The sequence below is a fragment of the Bos mutus genome, chromosome 7, assembly GCF_027580195.1.
Source record: "Bos mutus isolate GX-2022 chromosome 7, NWIPB_WYAK_1.1, whole genome shotgun sequence".
In the NCBI taxonomy this organism is placed as follows: domain Eukaryota; kingdom Metazoa; phylum Chordata; class Mammalia; order Artiodactyla; family Bovidae; genus Bos; species Bos mutus.
Genome location: NC_091623.1, coordinates 82,985,517 through 82,999,160, shown reverse-complemented (window position 1 = coordinate 82,999,160; position 13,644 = coordinate 82,985,517). Strand labels below are relative to the sequence as shown.

Sequence of the window (13,644 nt, the reverse complement as noted above, 5' to 3'; positions counted from 1 at the left end):
CCGGAGGATCCAGGGTTGTCCCCATCTCAGGGACCTTAATCCCACCTGCAAAGTCCCCTATGCCCCATGAGGTGACATGTCCATGGGCCCTGGGACCAGGCCCTGCCAGTCCATGGCATCAGTGTACCCCAGCCCCCAGCCTCCCCACCTCCTTGCTGCCTCAAACACCCCAGTAGGTTCCCACCCTGGCATGTTTGCCTCCCCATCTCCAGCCTGACCGGTGCCTTTGTTGAAGCCTCCCTGGCCCCCAGCTTGTGGCTGGATTTCTTACGCCCCTGCTCAGCTCACTGTCCACCTCCCCTCCAACTCAGTCTCTCCGAGCGCGGGGCCACATCTGTGGAGTCTGGTGGTGGTCCCAGTGCCCAGTAGAGCAGGTGCTCAATGCAGGTGAAACCAGTGAGTAACTGGACACGGGCTCGCCCCAAACCCCGCCTTCCCCAGCCTCACGCGTCTCCCGAAATCTCGGACCAGGCGTCACTGACTCTGGGACTCAGGAGACCAGGACGGGCAGGAAGAGCGTGGACGGGTGGTGTCGCTGTGTGCGGCCCCCGAGCCTCGGGGCGCCCCGACCGTCCAGAGCCAGGAACATAGGCCGGCCTTGGTGGCGCCAGCGGACTGACGCGTAGGTGTTGTAGCCGTTCTCCTCGATTCGCTCCCGGAACCTGCAGTGCGCAGCGCAGAACCGCTGCGGGGTGGGCGGTGAGCGGCCCTGGACACGCCCCCGAACACGCCCCCGCACACTTCTGCGCGCACCCCCGACCGCCCTGTGCACTTCCACTCACCGACCCATAGAGTCTGCCAAGGCGGTTCATGGCCACGTAGAAGCCACTGTGCACCGCCTTGAGCACCACGACGCCCACACGGATGGATCGGATCTCCAGGACGCCTGCAGGGAGGGGCTCTGTCAGGGCCCGCCCCACTCCCCACTTCCCTACTCCCCCCCCACCCGCTCTCTCTGTTCATTCATTCACGTGGGAAACATTCCCCATTGGAAACATTTCCCAAGTACCTCCTGTGTGCCTGGCCCTGTGCTGGGCGTGGGGACGCACCAGGGGCCATGCAGGTCCTGAAGCTGTGGGACTGACGGGTCGGGGAAAGAGTACTCCAAGCCCGGGGGCGGGGCAGGGGAGGTGGTAGGGGTGGGAATCAGTGGGGAAGGAGTAAGGCCTTTCTCTGGAGGCCAGTGGAGATCATCCCCAAGCTTTGCAGTAGCGGGGAACCTGTTAGTCAGGGGTGAGAAAACCAAGCCAGAGGAGGTGAGTGCCTCTGTGACAGATATAGACCCCTGGCAGTGAGCACAGGCCCCGTGGGCCTTGCCCACAGTCCCCACAGTGCTGTTACCATATCTGATGGTGACAGCTTGGCTAGCCAGGCCCATGTCTTTACAGGGGAGACACCGCCCAGCCAACGGCCTGGGGGTGGGGCACAAGGTGTTCAGATCAACACTACCTCTAACACTGCTTGAGTGTTAACTGTATGCCAGGCATTGTATCCCACCAAGCCCACACACAGCTCCAGGAGAAAGGTGCTAACTATGCCCACTTCCCAGGTGGGGAAACTGAGGCCTGAGAAGTGGCAGAGCCAATTTCTCAGGCCCTGTTGCTGGATGGGTGACCCTAGGGCAGCCCTGCCCCATCTGAGCTGATGTTTCCTGTCCAGTGGAGCAGGGTTGGGGGACAAGCCCCAGCTCACACTCTGAGCCCCACCCAGGCACGGGGGCCTAATCTGGAGTCAAAGCCCTGCCCTCTGGTGTTCAGCCTGGACTTGGATGCCTTTGGTGATGGGGCACTCACCCCATGTCCCACAGGACATTTGCACCAGCTGTTTTTTGGGTGAGACACCCAGTTCCAGGTGGGGAAACCAAGGCTCAGAGAGAAGCAGTGACTGTCCTAAGCCATCCAGCAGAGCCAGACTTCACCCCCAGCCCAGGGCCACCATGCCTGGCCATGCCCACCACTGAGCGACCGGCCCAGCCAGTGCCCCTGTCCTTGCCCTCGTCTGGTGAGACTAATGAGGGCCTTGAGAGCCCCAGATGAAAGCAACTGGGAAGGGCAAGGTGATTATCTGCCCTAATGGAGGTGATTCAGGCAGTGGCCAGCACTGCCTCAGCTCCCCCACTCCCACTCTGCCCAGTCTCAGAGCTGCAGGGAGACTGAGACAGGCCTGGGGTCATTGACCGCCCTAGCCTCCCTTTTATTGCCAATCTCCTCCTTCTCTTTCTTTGCCCCTTCATCTCCTCTTACCTCATACATTCCACAAACACTTATTGAGTGTTTCCTGGTCAGGGCAGCAGGGATGTGACACCAACTCAGTGAGGTTCTGGGCACTGTAGAGCCCCAGCTCCATACCCCCACCTCCCACCCCAGGCCCTCTCTGTGCCTTAGTTCCTCATCTGCCAAGTGGGTGTCCAGGAAGACATAGAGGGGACCCCAACTCAGAAGGGCCCTGAGTTTGGTTTTGCAGCGTGGGGAGTTCAGAGTTCAGACTCAACTCTACCCTCACCTCATTATGTGCTGGGCCCATGGAGGCTCTTCCCGGAGTCCCAGCTTCCCCTCCCCTTCCTCTTTGGAGCCCCCGTGGTCCCAACCTCAACTATCTCTCTGAGACCCTTCTGCTGATGAGCCAGGCCTGGAGGTGGGAGCTTCCCCCATGACCTTGACCTCAACTGTTCAACCCTCCTTCCAAGTGGGTTGGGCCCATTTTATAGTTGAGGAAACTGAGGCCCCAGACGGGAAATGACTTGGCCGCCACCACGCAGCCGAAGGAGCCTCCAGAACCTCCCTCAAGTGAGAGAAGGAACGAGAACTGTGCATAGAACCTGAGCTGGTGTCACATCCCTGCTGCCCTGCCCTGCCTTTGCTATTTGCCTTTGTCCGCCTATCTGCCCTGTCCCCCGCCCCCGGGCAGCGGCCCCGGCTACTCACTGTCAGGGTTGTCGCGCCAGCGGGTGCCTTGCACGCGGCCGCTGGGGTCCACGAGCAGGAAGAAGTGGGTGGAAGAGAAGAGACGCCGCCAACGCACGTCGCCCTCCAGGTGCGGGTAGCTGCGCGGTCTCCGCGGAGTGTTTAGTGTCCCCGCGGTGCCGGGCGCCCGTGCCAGCAATAGCCACACCAGGCCCAGCCATAGGCGGCCGCGCATGGCCACGCGCCCAACTCGCTGCCCGTTCTCGCCTCCCCGCGAGCATCCGCGGCTCTGCCATTGTGAGATCAGCGAGCCGAGCAACCGACCCGGCCGCCCCACGCAGGCCAATTGGAAGCCTTGGGGGCGGGGCCAGCTCCAGAGGGGGCGGGTCAGTATGCGGGGCGGGGCTGTGGTCCGGGGGCCGACCATCGCGGCTCCTCAGGGGCGGGGCCAGAGCCGCAGACGGCGGAACAACTACGCCTCTGGAGTTGGGAGGGTGGGCGGCCCCGGCAGATTGAGGAAAACCCTGCGGTCACTGCGCGTGTTTGTCTTGCGGGGCGGGGAGAGCGGTGCTTCTCCTTGAGTCACCAGATTGGTCTGAACGGACTGCGGGCGTGTGAGTGTTAAAGAGGTAGAGTGCAGAGACCCACAGGGAGTCAGAGACAGAGAGACATAAAGACAGAGCCAACGGTGTAGGGAACTACGTTCATTATCTTGTACTAATAAATATCCTGGAATGTGAAGTTAAGTGGGCCTTAGAAAGCATCACTACGAACAAAGCTAGTGGAGGTGATGGAATTCCAGTTGAGCTGTTCCAAATCCTGAAAGATGATGCTGTGAAAGTTCTGCACTCAATATGCCAGCAAATTTGGAAAACTCAGCAGTGGCCACAGGACTGGAAAAGGTCGGTTTTCATTCCAATCCCAAAGAAAGGCAATGCCAAAGAATGCTCAAACTACCGCAGAATTGCACTCATCTCACATGCTAGTAAAGTAATGCTCAAAATTTTCCAAGCCAGGCTTCAGCAATATGTGAACCGTGAACTTCCTGATGTTCAAGCTGGTTTTAGAAAAGGCAGAGGAACAGAGATCAAATTACCAACATCCGCTGGATCATGGAAAAAGCAAGAGAGTTCCAGAAAAACATCTGTTTCTGCTTTATTGACTATGCCAAAGCCTTTGACTGTGTGGATCACAATAAACTGTGAAAAATTCTGAAAGAGATGGAAATACCAGAACACCTGATCTGCCTCTTGAGAAATTTGTATGCAGGTCAGGAAGCAACAGTTAGAACTGGACATGGAACAATAGACTGGTTCCAAACAGGAAAAGGAGTTCGTCAAGGCTGTATATTGTCACCCTGTTTATTTAACTTATATGCAGAGTACATCATGAGAAACACTGGACTGGAAGAAACACAAGCTGGAATCAAGATTGCGGGGAGAAATATCAATAACCTCAGATATGCACATGACACCACCCTTATGGCAGAAAGTGAAGAGGAACTCAAAAGCCTCTTGATGAAGGTGAAAGTGGAAAAGTTGGCTTAAAGCTCAACATTCAGAAAACAAAGATCATGGCATCCAGTCCCACCACTTCATGGGAAATAGATGGGGAAACAGTGGAAACAGTGTCAGACTTTATTTTTCTGGGCTCCAAAATCACTGCAGATGGTGACTGCAGCCATGAAATTAAAAGACGCTTACTCCTTGGAAGGAAAGTTATGACCAACCTAGATAGCATTTTCAAAAGCAGAGACATTACTTTGCCGACAAAGGTTCGTCTAGTCAAGGCTATGGTTTTTCCTGTGGTCATGTATGGATCTGAGAGTTGGACTGTGAAGAAGGCTGAGCGCTGAAGAATTGATGCCTTTGAACTGTGGTGTTGGAGAAGACTCTTGAGAGTCCCTTGGACTGCAAGGAGATCCAACCAGTCCATTCTGAAGGAGATCAGCCCTGGGATTTCTTTGGAAGGAATGATGCTAAAGCTGAAACTCCAGTATTTTGGCCACCTCATGCGAAGAGTTGACTCATTGGAAAAGACTCTGATGCTGGGAGGGATTGGGGGCAGGAGGAGAAGGGGACGACAGAGGATGAGATGGCTGGATGGCATCACTGACTCGATGGACGTGAGTCTGAGTGAACTCCGGGAGTTGGTGATGGACAGGGAGGCCTGGCGTGCTGCGATTCATGGGGTTGCAAAGAGTCGGACACGACTGAGCGACTGATCTGATCTGAATAATAACCTACCCACTCCAGTATTCTTGGACTTCCCTGGTGGCTCAGACGGTGAAGAATCCACCTGCAATGCGGGAAACCTGGGTTCGTAAGATGCCCTGGAGGAGGGCATGGCAACCCATCCAGTATTCTTGCCTGGAGAATCCCTATGAATAGAGGAGCCTGGAGGGCGCCATGCGTCCATGGGGTCACAAAGAGTCGAACACAGACAGAGCGACTAAGAAGGAGCAGCATAAAGGAAAATAATCTGAAAAGGAATATGTATGTATAACCAAATCACTTTGCTATACATGTGAAACTAACACAACGTTGTAAAAAAGTTCATATATTTCTTTTTGGCTGTGCTGGGTCTTTGTTGCTGCACACAGACTTTCTCTAGTTGCAGCGAGTGAGGGGTACTCTGGAGTTGCGGTGAGGTGCATGGGCTTAGTTGCCCCATGGCATGTGGATTCTTCCCCTACCAGGGATTGAACTGGTGTCCTCTCTTGACTAGGGAAGTCCACAACATTGTAAATTAACTACACTTCAATTTGTCAAAAAAAAGGTTAGAAAAGAGAGAGAGAGCCAGAAACAGAGAGAGACAGACAGAGAGACAGTCAGAGACATGAGACTGAGAGGGAGAGACAAAGAGACAAGAGATAAAGCTACAAGGAGAGACAGAGTCAGTTGGGATAGAAATGGGTTAGACAGAGACAGTATGAGAGAGACAGAGAGATGGAAAAATTGGGCAGAAAAACAGGAGACAGAGAGCTGCCCAGGGGCCGAAGGTTGGGATGGAAGTTCTGGCCCAAATGTCTGTCCATGTTACCCAGACCCCTGGACTGGGTGGCCATGCCCAGAAGTACAGGAGCGGGGGTCAGTCTACCCTTCCAACTGGAGCTTCCTGAGAGCCAGGCTGGTGGCTGGAGTTCCACTGAGAGATTGGCCCTGGGAAATGTGAGGAGCAGGTGAACTATTTGAAGGATACTGTGAGCAGAGGTATTTGGGCAGGAAGGTGGCTGACAGGAGGATGGAGAGGTAGGCGTGTCCAAGGCCAGCCAATGGGAACAGGGATGCTGACCAAGGCCAGCGCCCATCCCTAACATCTGGCTTTGCCCGTCCAAGGGGGTAGGAATGGGGCTACCTCAATTACACCCACACCTGCTTGTCATGTACAGACACACCTGGAGCCTTGGGCCCCATGAGGTGAGTGCAGTAAAGCTTCACAGACTCAGCCAAACAGCAACATTGCCAAGCAGGGAAACTGAGGCCCAAGCAGGGCAGGGCCTTCCCCCAAGCCCCACACAGGACACATGCCTGGGCTCAGAGCCCTGCCTTTCAGCTTCCGGTGCCTCATTCCTATGGCCACAGCTACAGAAGGCACATTTAAGTAGCACAAGCCTGCCCTAATGGACTTCTGGGGGGCAACCAGTCCAGCCAGATGCATGGCCAACATGCCTCCCTGGTGGCTCTGGGGCTCCCCCACTTCTCATCCTGCCTAGTAGGATCATGCGGGGGTGTGACAGACACCCAGGACTGAGATGGGGGTCCCGCTCAGCCCGTATCCTCATACTCAGAGGGATTTGCCCACGGGCATCACCCTCCCAAGTCTTGGCTCCTCCTCTGGAAGATAGGGCAGGAGAGGCAGGCCAGAAGGATGGATGAGATAGTCCATGACCTTGCTGGTCCTCCGAATGACACCTTCAGTCCCGGCCCACCAGGAGCTTGGTCTTCCCTTCCTAGACTGTCCCAACCCCAACCTGCCAGGAGGACAAGATCCAGGACTCTGTGTGACCAGGGTTGGGGGGAACATGCCTGGAAAGACAGCTGTGCTCCAGGTGCTTCTAACAACAGCATCATTGAGATAGAGTTCACACATCACCCAGGAAACTGCAATTAGTGCTTTTAGCATAGAGTTGTCAATGCTTAGCTCTAATTCCAGAACATTCCATCTCCCAAAGAGAAGCCCTGTCCTCATCAGCAGCACTCCCACCCCCTCTCGCAGCCCCTGACAACCCAATTTCTCTGTCTGTGGATCTACCTGTTCCGGACATTTCCCATGAGTGGAATCACACCCTGTGTGTCCTTCTATGTCCGCTTCTCTCACTGAGCATCATGTTCTCAAAGTCCATCCATGTGGTAGTGAGTGTCAGGGCATCTCTTCTTTTCATGACCAAGTGATGCTCCCTGTGTGAAGGGACCATATTCTGTCGATCATCTATAGATGGATTTGAGGTTGTTTCCACATTTTGGCTGTTGTGAATTGTGCTGCTGTGGACATTCATGTACAAGTTTATGTGTGAACACAAGTCTCCATTTCTCTCATGCAGGTACCCAGGAGTGGAGCTGCTGGGTCATATGGTGATTCTGTGGTTGGCTTCTTTTTTAAAAATTAAATAATTAATTTATTTGCCTACCTAGGGTCTTAGTTGTGGCAGGCAGGCTTCTCTAGTGGTGGCACACAGGCCTTGTTGCCCTGCAGCATGTGAGGTCTTAGTTCCCTAAGCAGGGATCAAACCCATATCCCCTGCATTGGAAGGCAGATTCTCAACCACTGGACCACCAACAAAGTCCCTGGTTGGCTTTTTGAGGGCCTTATTTCACAGCAGCTGCCCCATCTTACATTCTCACCAGCTGTGCACAAGGGCTCCAGTGTCCCCACCTCTTCACTGGCAGCTGTTATGGGCCATGGTTTTGACTGCAGCCATCCCAGCAGGGTACAGTGGTGTGTTGCTGTGCTTTTCTGGAAGACGTCAAGCCTATGGACAAGTTACGAGAGCAGCACAATGAACGCCCTGTTTTGGGAGTTCTCAATTCTTTCATATTATTTATTTCCATCAGCTGGAGGATGGGTATATACACTGCAGCAAAATCACACTATGCAGCCATGAAAAAAGAGTAACGCCCTGAACACACAACAACGTGGATGACTTTCAGAACAAGAAGCAGTTGGACACAGCAGAGGTCTGTCTGTGGGACAGTCTGGAAAACCAACCCACCCACCGTGAGAACTGTCCAAAGGGTGTCATCCTTGAGGGCAGTGATGGGGGGTGTGAGAGGATTTCAGGGGTTGGGTCTTCTCTGGAACACCCTGTGTTCTGGAAAATTAATTGAACTGTATTTTTGATGTGTGCAGTGTTCCATGCTTTACCAGGAAAAATATACACCTGTGGTCTGTTTATGTACATGGCTGTTCAAGAGGCAGCCTCCGACATTTGGCTGCTTCACCCTTAAATCTATTGGTTCAATTGTTTTGCTTTTTTTTTTTTCCTTTTGGTCAGGCTGCACAGCTTGTGAGATTTTAGTTCCCTGACCAGGGATTGAACCTGGGCCCTCTGCAGTGAAAGAGCCAAGTCCTAACCACTGGACCACCAGGGAATTCCCAAATGAGCCTTGAATCCTGAGGTCCTCCACAGAAGCCAGGCTGCAACGTCATCCCTCATCTATGCTCCAGTGTCCCCTCTTGTCACTGTGACATCCTCCAGCACCTTTTTTTCTCATCCCAAATCCAGGTGGGGCACATGCAGGGCCCTCCCTTCCCCTTTGTCTCTGTGACTGAATGAATAAAGATCCACAAAGACGCGTCTACATTCTAACCCCCGGAACCTGTGGATTTGACCTTATTTGGAAAGAGTCTTGGCAGCTGCCATTAAATTAAGGTTTTCAGACAAGGAGATCGTCCTCAGGGGCCCTAAATGCAGCTGCAAGTATCCTTATGAGAGACACAGACTCAGAGCAGAGGCCAGTGACAAAAAAGGCAGAGGCTGGAGGGAGGCGGCCACCAGCTCAGGATGCCTGGGGCCCCAGAAGCTGGAAGAAGCAGGAAGGACCTTCCCCGGGCACCTCCGAACAAGTCACGGCTTTGCCCACACCCTCATTTCATCCCAGTGATGCTAGTTCTGAATGTCTTGTCTTCAGAAATATGAGAAAAGACATATCTGTTGTTTGAAATACCAAGTTTGTGGTCATTTGTTACAGTGGCCCAGAGAATGTGATGCCATACCCTTCCATCTAGAGAGTTGCCCTTGCCTTTCTCAACACGTCTTCATTTTTTAATTAATTGTTTATTGAAGTGTAGTTGATTTACAATATTGTGTTAGTTTCTACTGTACAGCAAAGTGAATTGGTTATATGTATACACACATCCACTCTTTTTTACATTCTTTTCCCATATAGGTCATTACAGAGTATTGAGTAGAGTTCCCTGAGCTATGCAGTAGGTCCTTATTAGTTATCTATTTTAGTTATTCATTATTTATTTTAAAACTATTTTTACCTTTTTGGCCATGCTGTGCAGCATGTGGATCTTATTCCCCTATTGGGGATCAAACACATGCCTCCTGCAGTGGAAACTTGAAACGTTAACCTCTAAACCTCCAGAGAAGTCCCATTAGTTATCCCCCCCTTTTTTTTTCTTTTTTAACTCTGCTGGCTCTTTGTTGCTGGAAGTGGAGCTACTCTGTGGTGGCGTGCGGGCTTCTCATCATGGTAGCTTTCTTGTTGCAGAGCACAGGCTACAGAGCAGAGGCTCAATAGCCCAAAGTGGCAGATGGGCTTAGTTGCTCAAGGGATCTTCCCCAACCAGGAATCAAATCCATGTCCCCTACACTGGCAGGAAGATTTCTGGGACCACCAGGGACCTCTCAGTTATCTATTTTATATATAGCAGTGTGTATATGTCAATTCTAATCTCCCAAGTTATCCCTCTCCTTCCTTTCAACACTTCTGAAGTCTCATAGAGAGTGCCACAGCCTAAACTCATCTGAGCATCTCTTTGTTTGATCTGGGTGAGATGTTTTGGCATCTCTTTAGTATGTTCGCTGGCATACATGAACAGCTTCTGAAATGTAGTCTTGCCTAAGCCACAACATCTGGACACCACGTCCCTCTCTTAAGGGCATCTGTCTCCACCTGTCTCATGGGTTATTCATATTTTCTTGCTTCAGTTTTACAAGGAAACGTGATATCCCCATCAGGAGTGGAAAACCAGAGCCACACACTGACTCACTGACAGCTGAAGAAGAAATACAAAGAGAAGAGACCACGTGACAAGGTCTCAGAGCAGCAGGACCCCAGCCTGCGAGCCATGATATGATGACACACAGGTGGCACCAAGAGAGACCACCCCACTCAGAACCTGAGTGCAACTGAGAGGCAGAAACTGAGAGAAGAGCTGGCTTGTGAGGAGACACTGCTTTAGGGCATGTGATGTCCCAGTGAACAGAAGAGAAAACTGAGGCAAAAGAATTCAGAAGTCTTGGCTTCCAGCCCAGGCTCCTTGTACTGCCAGCCTGTGGGGATGTAAGCGGCTGTCTTTAGGTCTCAGGGAGTGGGGGGGTCCAGCTGACTCAGCATACCCCGCTCAAGACCAGGAAGGCAACCCCAGGTGTGAGTCACTTCTGAGGTCACGGCCCCCCAGGGCATATTGGGGTGGAATGGGTGGGTTCCAGAGGACGCTGCCATCTGTTGAAAACATTCCCAGCCGGTGGCATCACGTCGCACAGGCCCGCGTGGGCAGCTGCGTCTGGAATGTGCTGTTGAGAGCTCCCAGACCTGGGAGTAAGGCCCCTTTAAAGTTCAGGTTCAGCCTCCACTCTCGACACTGACACTGGGGAGACTGAGGTCTGAGCATCTGGGGATAGGTGTCGGCTTGAGCTGAGGCCCCAAGGCCAGCTGTAGTGTGACCCCTGAACACCCTTCCAGCTTTGTCTCTCTCTCCCACTGATTCACAGATCACAGCCTTGTCATGGCAAAGGGGCTTGCACAACTCAGTGAAGCTGTGAGCCGTGCTGTGCCGTGCCACTCAAGATGGATGGGTCAGGATGGAGAGTTCTGACAAAATGCAGTCCACTGGAGGAGGAAATGGCAGCTCACTTCAGTATTCTTGAGAACCCCATCAACAAAAAAGGCAAAAAGATGTGATACCAGAAGATGAGTCCCAACACCCCAGGTTGGAAGGTGTCCAATATGCTACTGGGGAAGAGGGGAGGGCAATTACTAAGCTCCAGAAAGAATGAAGCAGCTGGGCCAAACTGGAAATGATGCTTAACTGTGGATGTGTATGGTGATGAAAGTAAAGTCCAATGCTGTAAGGAACAATATTGCACAGGAACCTGGAATGTTAGTTCCCTGAATCAAGGTAAATTGGAAGTGGTCAAGCCAGAGATGGCAAGAGTGAACATCGATGTTTCAGCAATCAGTGAACTAAAATGGACGGGAATGGGTGCATTTAACTTGGATGACCATTAATCTACGACTGTGGGCAAGAATCCCTTAGAAGAAATGGATTAGCCCTCATAGTCAACAAAATAGTTCGAAATGCAGTACTTGGGTGCAATCTCAAAAATGACAGAATGATTTCAGTTTGTTTCCAAGGCAAACCATTCAACATCATGGTAACCCAAGTCTATGACCCAACTACTTATGCCACAGAGAACTATACAAAAAAGGTCTTAATGGTCTGGATAGCCACGATGGTGTGGTCACTTACCTAGAGCCAGACATCCTGGAGTGTGAAGTCAAGTGGACCTTAGGAAGCATTACTATGAACCAGCTAGTGGAGGTGATGGAATTCAGCTAAGCTATTTAAAATCCTAAAAGATGATGCCGTTAAAGTGCTGCACTCAATACATCAGCACATTTGGAAAACTCAGCAGTGGCCACAGGACTGGAAAAGGTCAGTTTTCATTCTAATCCCAAAGAAGAGCAATGCCGAAGAATGTTCAAAGTGCTGTACAATTGCACACATTTCACATGCTAGTAAGGTAATGCTTAAAATCCTTCAAGCTAGGCTTCAGCAGTATGTGAACCAAGAACTTCCAGATATACAAGTTGCTGTACAAGCTAGGTTTAGAAAAGGCAGAGAAACCAGAAATCAAATCATCAACATTCATGGCTCATAGAGAAAGCAAGGAAATTCCAGAAAAACATCTACTTCTGCTTCATTGACTACACTAAAGCCTTTGACTGTGTGTGTGCTTAGTCGCTCAATCGTGTCCAACTCTTGTGACTCCATAGACTATAGCCTGCCAGGCTCCTCTGTCCGTGGGATTCTCCAAGCAAGAATACTGGAGTGAGTTGCCATTTCCTTCTCCAGGGGAATCTTCCCGACCCAGGGATCGAACTGGGTCTCCTGCATTGCAGGCAGACTCTTTACTGAGCTACAAGGGAAGCTTTGTGTGGATTACGAAAACTGTGGAAAATTCTTAAAGAGACAGGAATACCAGACCATCTTACTTGTCTCCTGAGAAACCTATAGGTGGATCAAGAAGCAACAGTTAGAACCAGACATGGAACAACGGACTGGGAAAGTAGTATGTCAAGGCTACATATTGTCACCCTACTTATTTAACTTCTATGTAGAGTACATCATGCAAAATGCCAGGCTGGATGAATCACAAGCTGGAATCAAGATTGTCAGGAGAAATATAAATAACCTCAGATATGCAGATGATACCCCTCTAATGGCAGAAAGCGAAGAGGAACTAAAGAGCCTCTTGATGAGGGTGAAAGAGCAGAGTGAAAAAGCTGGCTTAAAATTCAACATTAAAAAAACTAAGATCATGACATCTGGTCGCATCTCTTCATGACAAATAGGGGAAAAAGTAGAAGCAGTGACACATTTTCTTTTCTTGGGCTCCCAAATCACTGTGGACAGTGACTGCAGCCATGAAATTAAAAGACACTTGCTCCTTGGAAGGAAAGCTATGACAAGCCTAGATTATTAAAAAAGCAGAGAAATCACTTTGCCAACAAAGGTCTGTCTAGTCAAACCTTTGGTTTTTCCAGTAGTCACGTATGGATGCGAGAGTGGGACCATAAAGAAGGCTGAGTGCTGAAGAACTGATGCTTTTGCACTGTGGTGCTGAAGGAGACACCACTGAGTCTCTTGGACTGCAAGGAGATCAAACCAGTCAATTCCAAAGGGAATCAACCCTGAGTATTTATTGGAAGCACTGATGCTGAAGCTGAAGCTCCGACACCTCAGACGCCTGATGCAAAGAGGTGACATTGGAAAAGACCCTGATGCTGGGAAAGATTGGAGACAGGAGGGAGTGACAGAGAATGAGTTGGTTAGATAGCATCACAGGGGAGGCTGGTGTGATGCAGTCCATGTCAGAAAGAGTGGGACACAACACAGCAACTGAACAACCACCTCTCTCCCAAACACTGCTCCAATTCCAACAGTTTATCCACAATTGTTCTCACCTCAAGGCTTTTGCATTAGATAGGATTGCAGCTTGAAGGGAAGTTACACCACTTATTTCTATTATCATCCTTCACATACCAGCTGATCCCAGAACAGACACTCCCTCCCCTGACCTCAGTTTCTCCACCCGAATGATAAGGTGGGGCATACCTTTCAGGTCTGATTCTAAAGCTCTGGCTTGCTCACCCCTGAGTGGGATCTGTCTGGAGACTAGGGCGGAGACGTTTCAGGCTCCAGGGAGTATTTTATTCCAATTATCATTGCTCTCCCCACCCCACTCCACTTCCGGCCTTGGAAACTTGGAAACTAGTGGGTAAAC

General features: G+C 51.2%; 1 protein-coding gene and 1 non-coding gene across 3 annotated transcripts; both read right to left on the bottom strand.

The window, feature by feature from the left end:
• Positions 1-22: 22 nt before the first annotated feature.
• Positions 23-3,213, bottom strand: FGF22 (fibroblast growth factor 22). Of its 2 annotated transcripts, none has more exons than XM_070374857.1 (3): positions 2,925-3,213; positions 783-886; positions 23-685 (listed from the first exon to the last, which is right to left on the bottom strand). In XM_070374857.1, the coding sequence occupies exons 1-3, from the start codon at positions 3,136-3,138 to the stop codon at positions 491-493; spliced, it is 513 nt and encodes a 170-aa protein (XP_070230958.1). In that variant the 5' UTR covers positions 3,139-3,213; the 3' UTR covers positions 23-490. The 2 variants fall into 2 exon arrangements, with proteins under 2 accessions (XP_070230958.1, XP_070230959.1); XM_070374858.1 differs by having other exon boundaries at positions 23-662.
• Positions 3,214-8,421: 5,208 nt separating this feature from the next.
• TRNAE-UUC (transfer RNA glutamic acid (anticodon UUC)) lies at positions 8,422-8,494 on the bottom strand. The gene has a single exon. It is a non-coding gene; the product is annotated as a tRNA-Glu (tRNA).
• Between the last annotated feature and the right edge of the window lie 5,150 nt (positions 8,495-13,644).

Bases quoted from the DNA above. Each gene is read 5' to 3' on its own strand.
- FGF22 (XM_070374858.1), bottom strand. From the start codon at position 3,138: ATGCGCGGCCGCCTATGGCTGGGCCTGGTGTGGCTATTGCTGGCACGG. The intron at 887-2,924 runs GTGAGTAGCCGG...CCCTCCCTGCAG, and splicing joins CTGGCGCGACAACCCTGACA to GCGTCCTGGAGATCCGATCC. The intron at 663-782 runs GTGAGTGGAAGT...TGCGCACTGCAG, and splicing joins TTGGCAGACTCTATGGGTCG to GTTCCGGGAGCGAATCGAGG.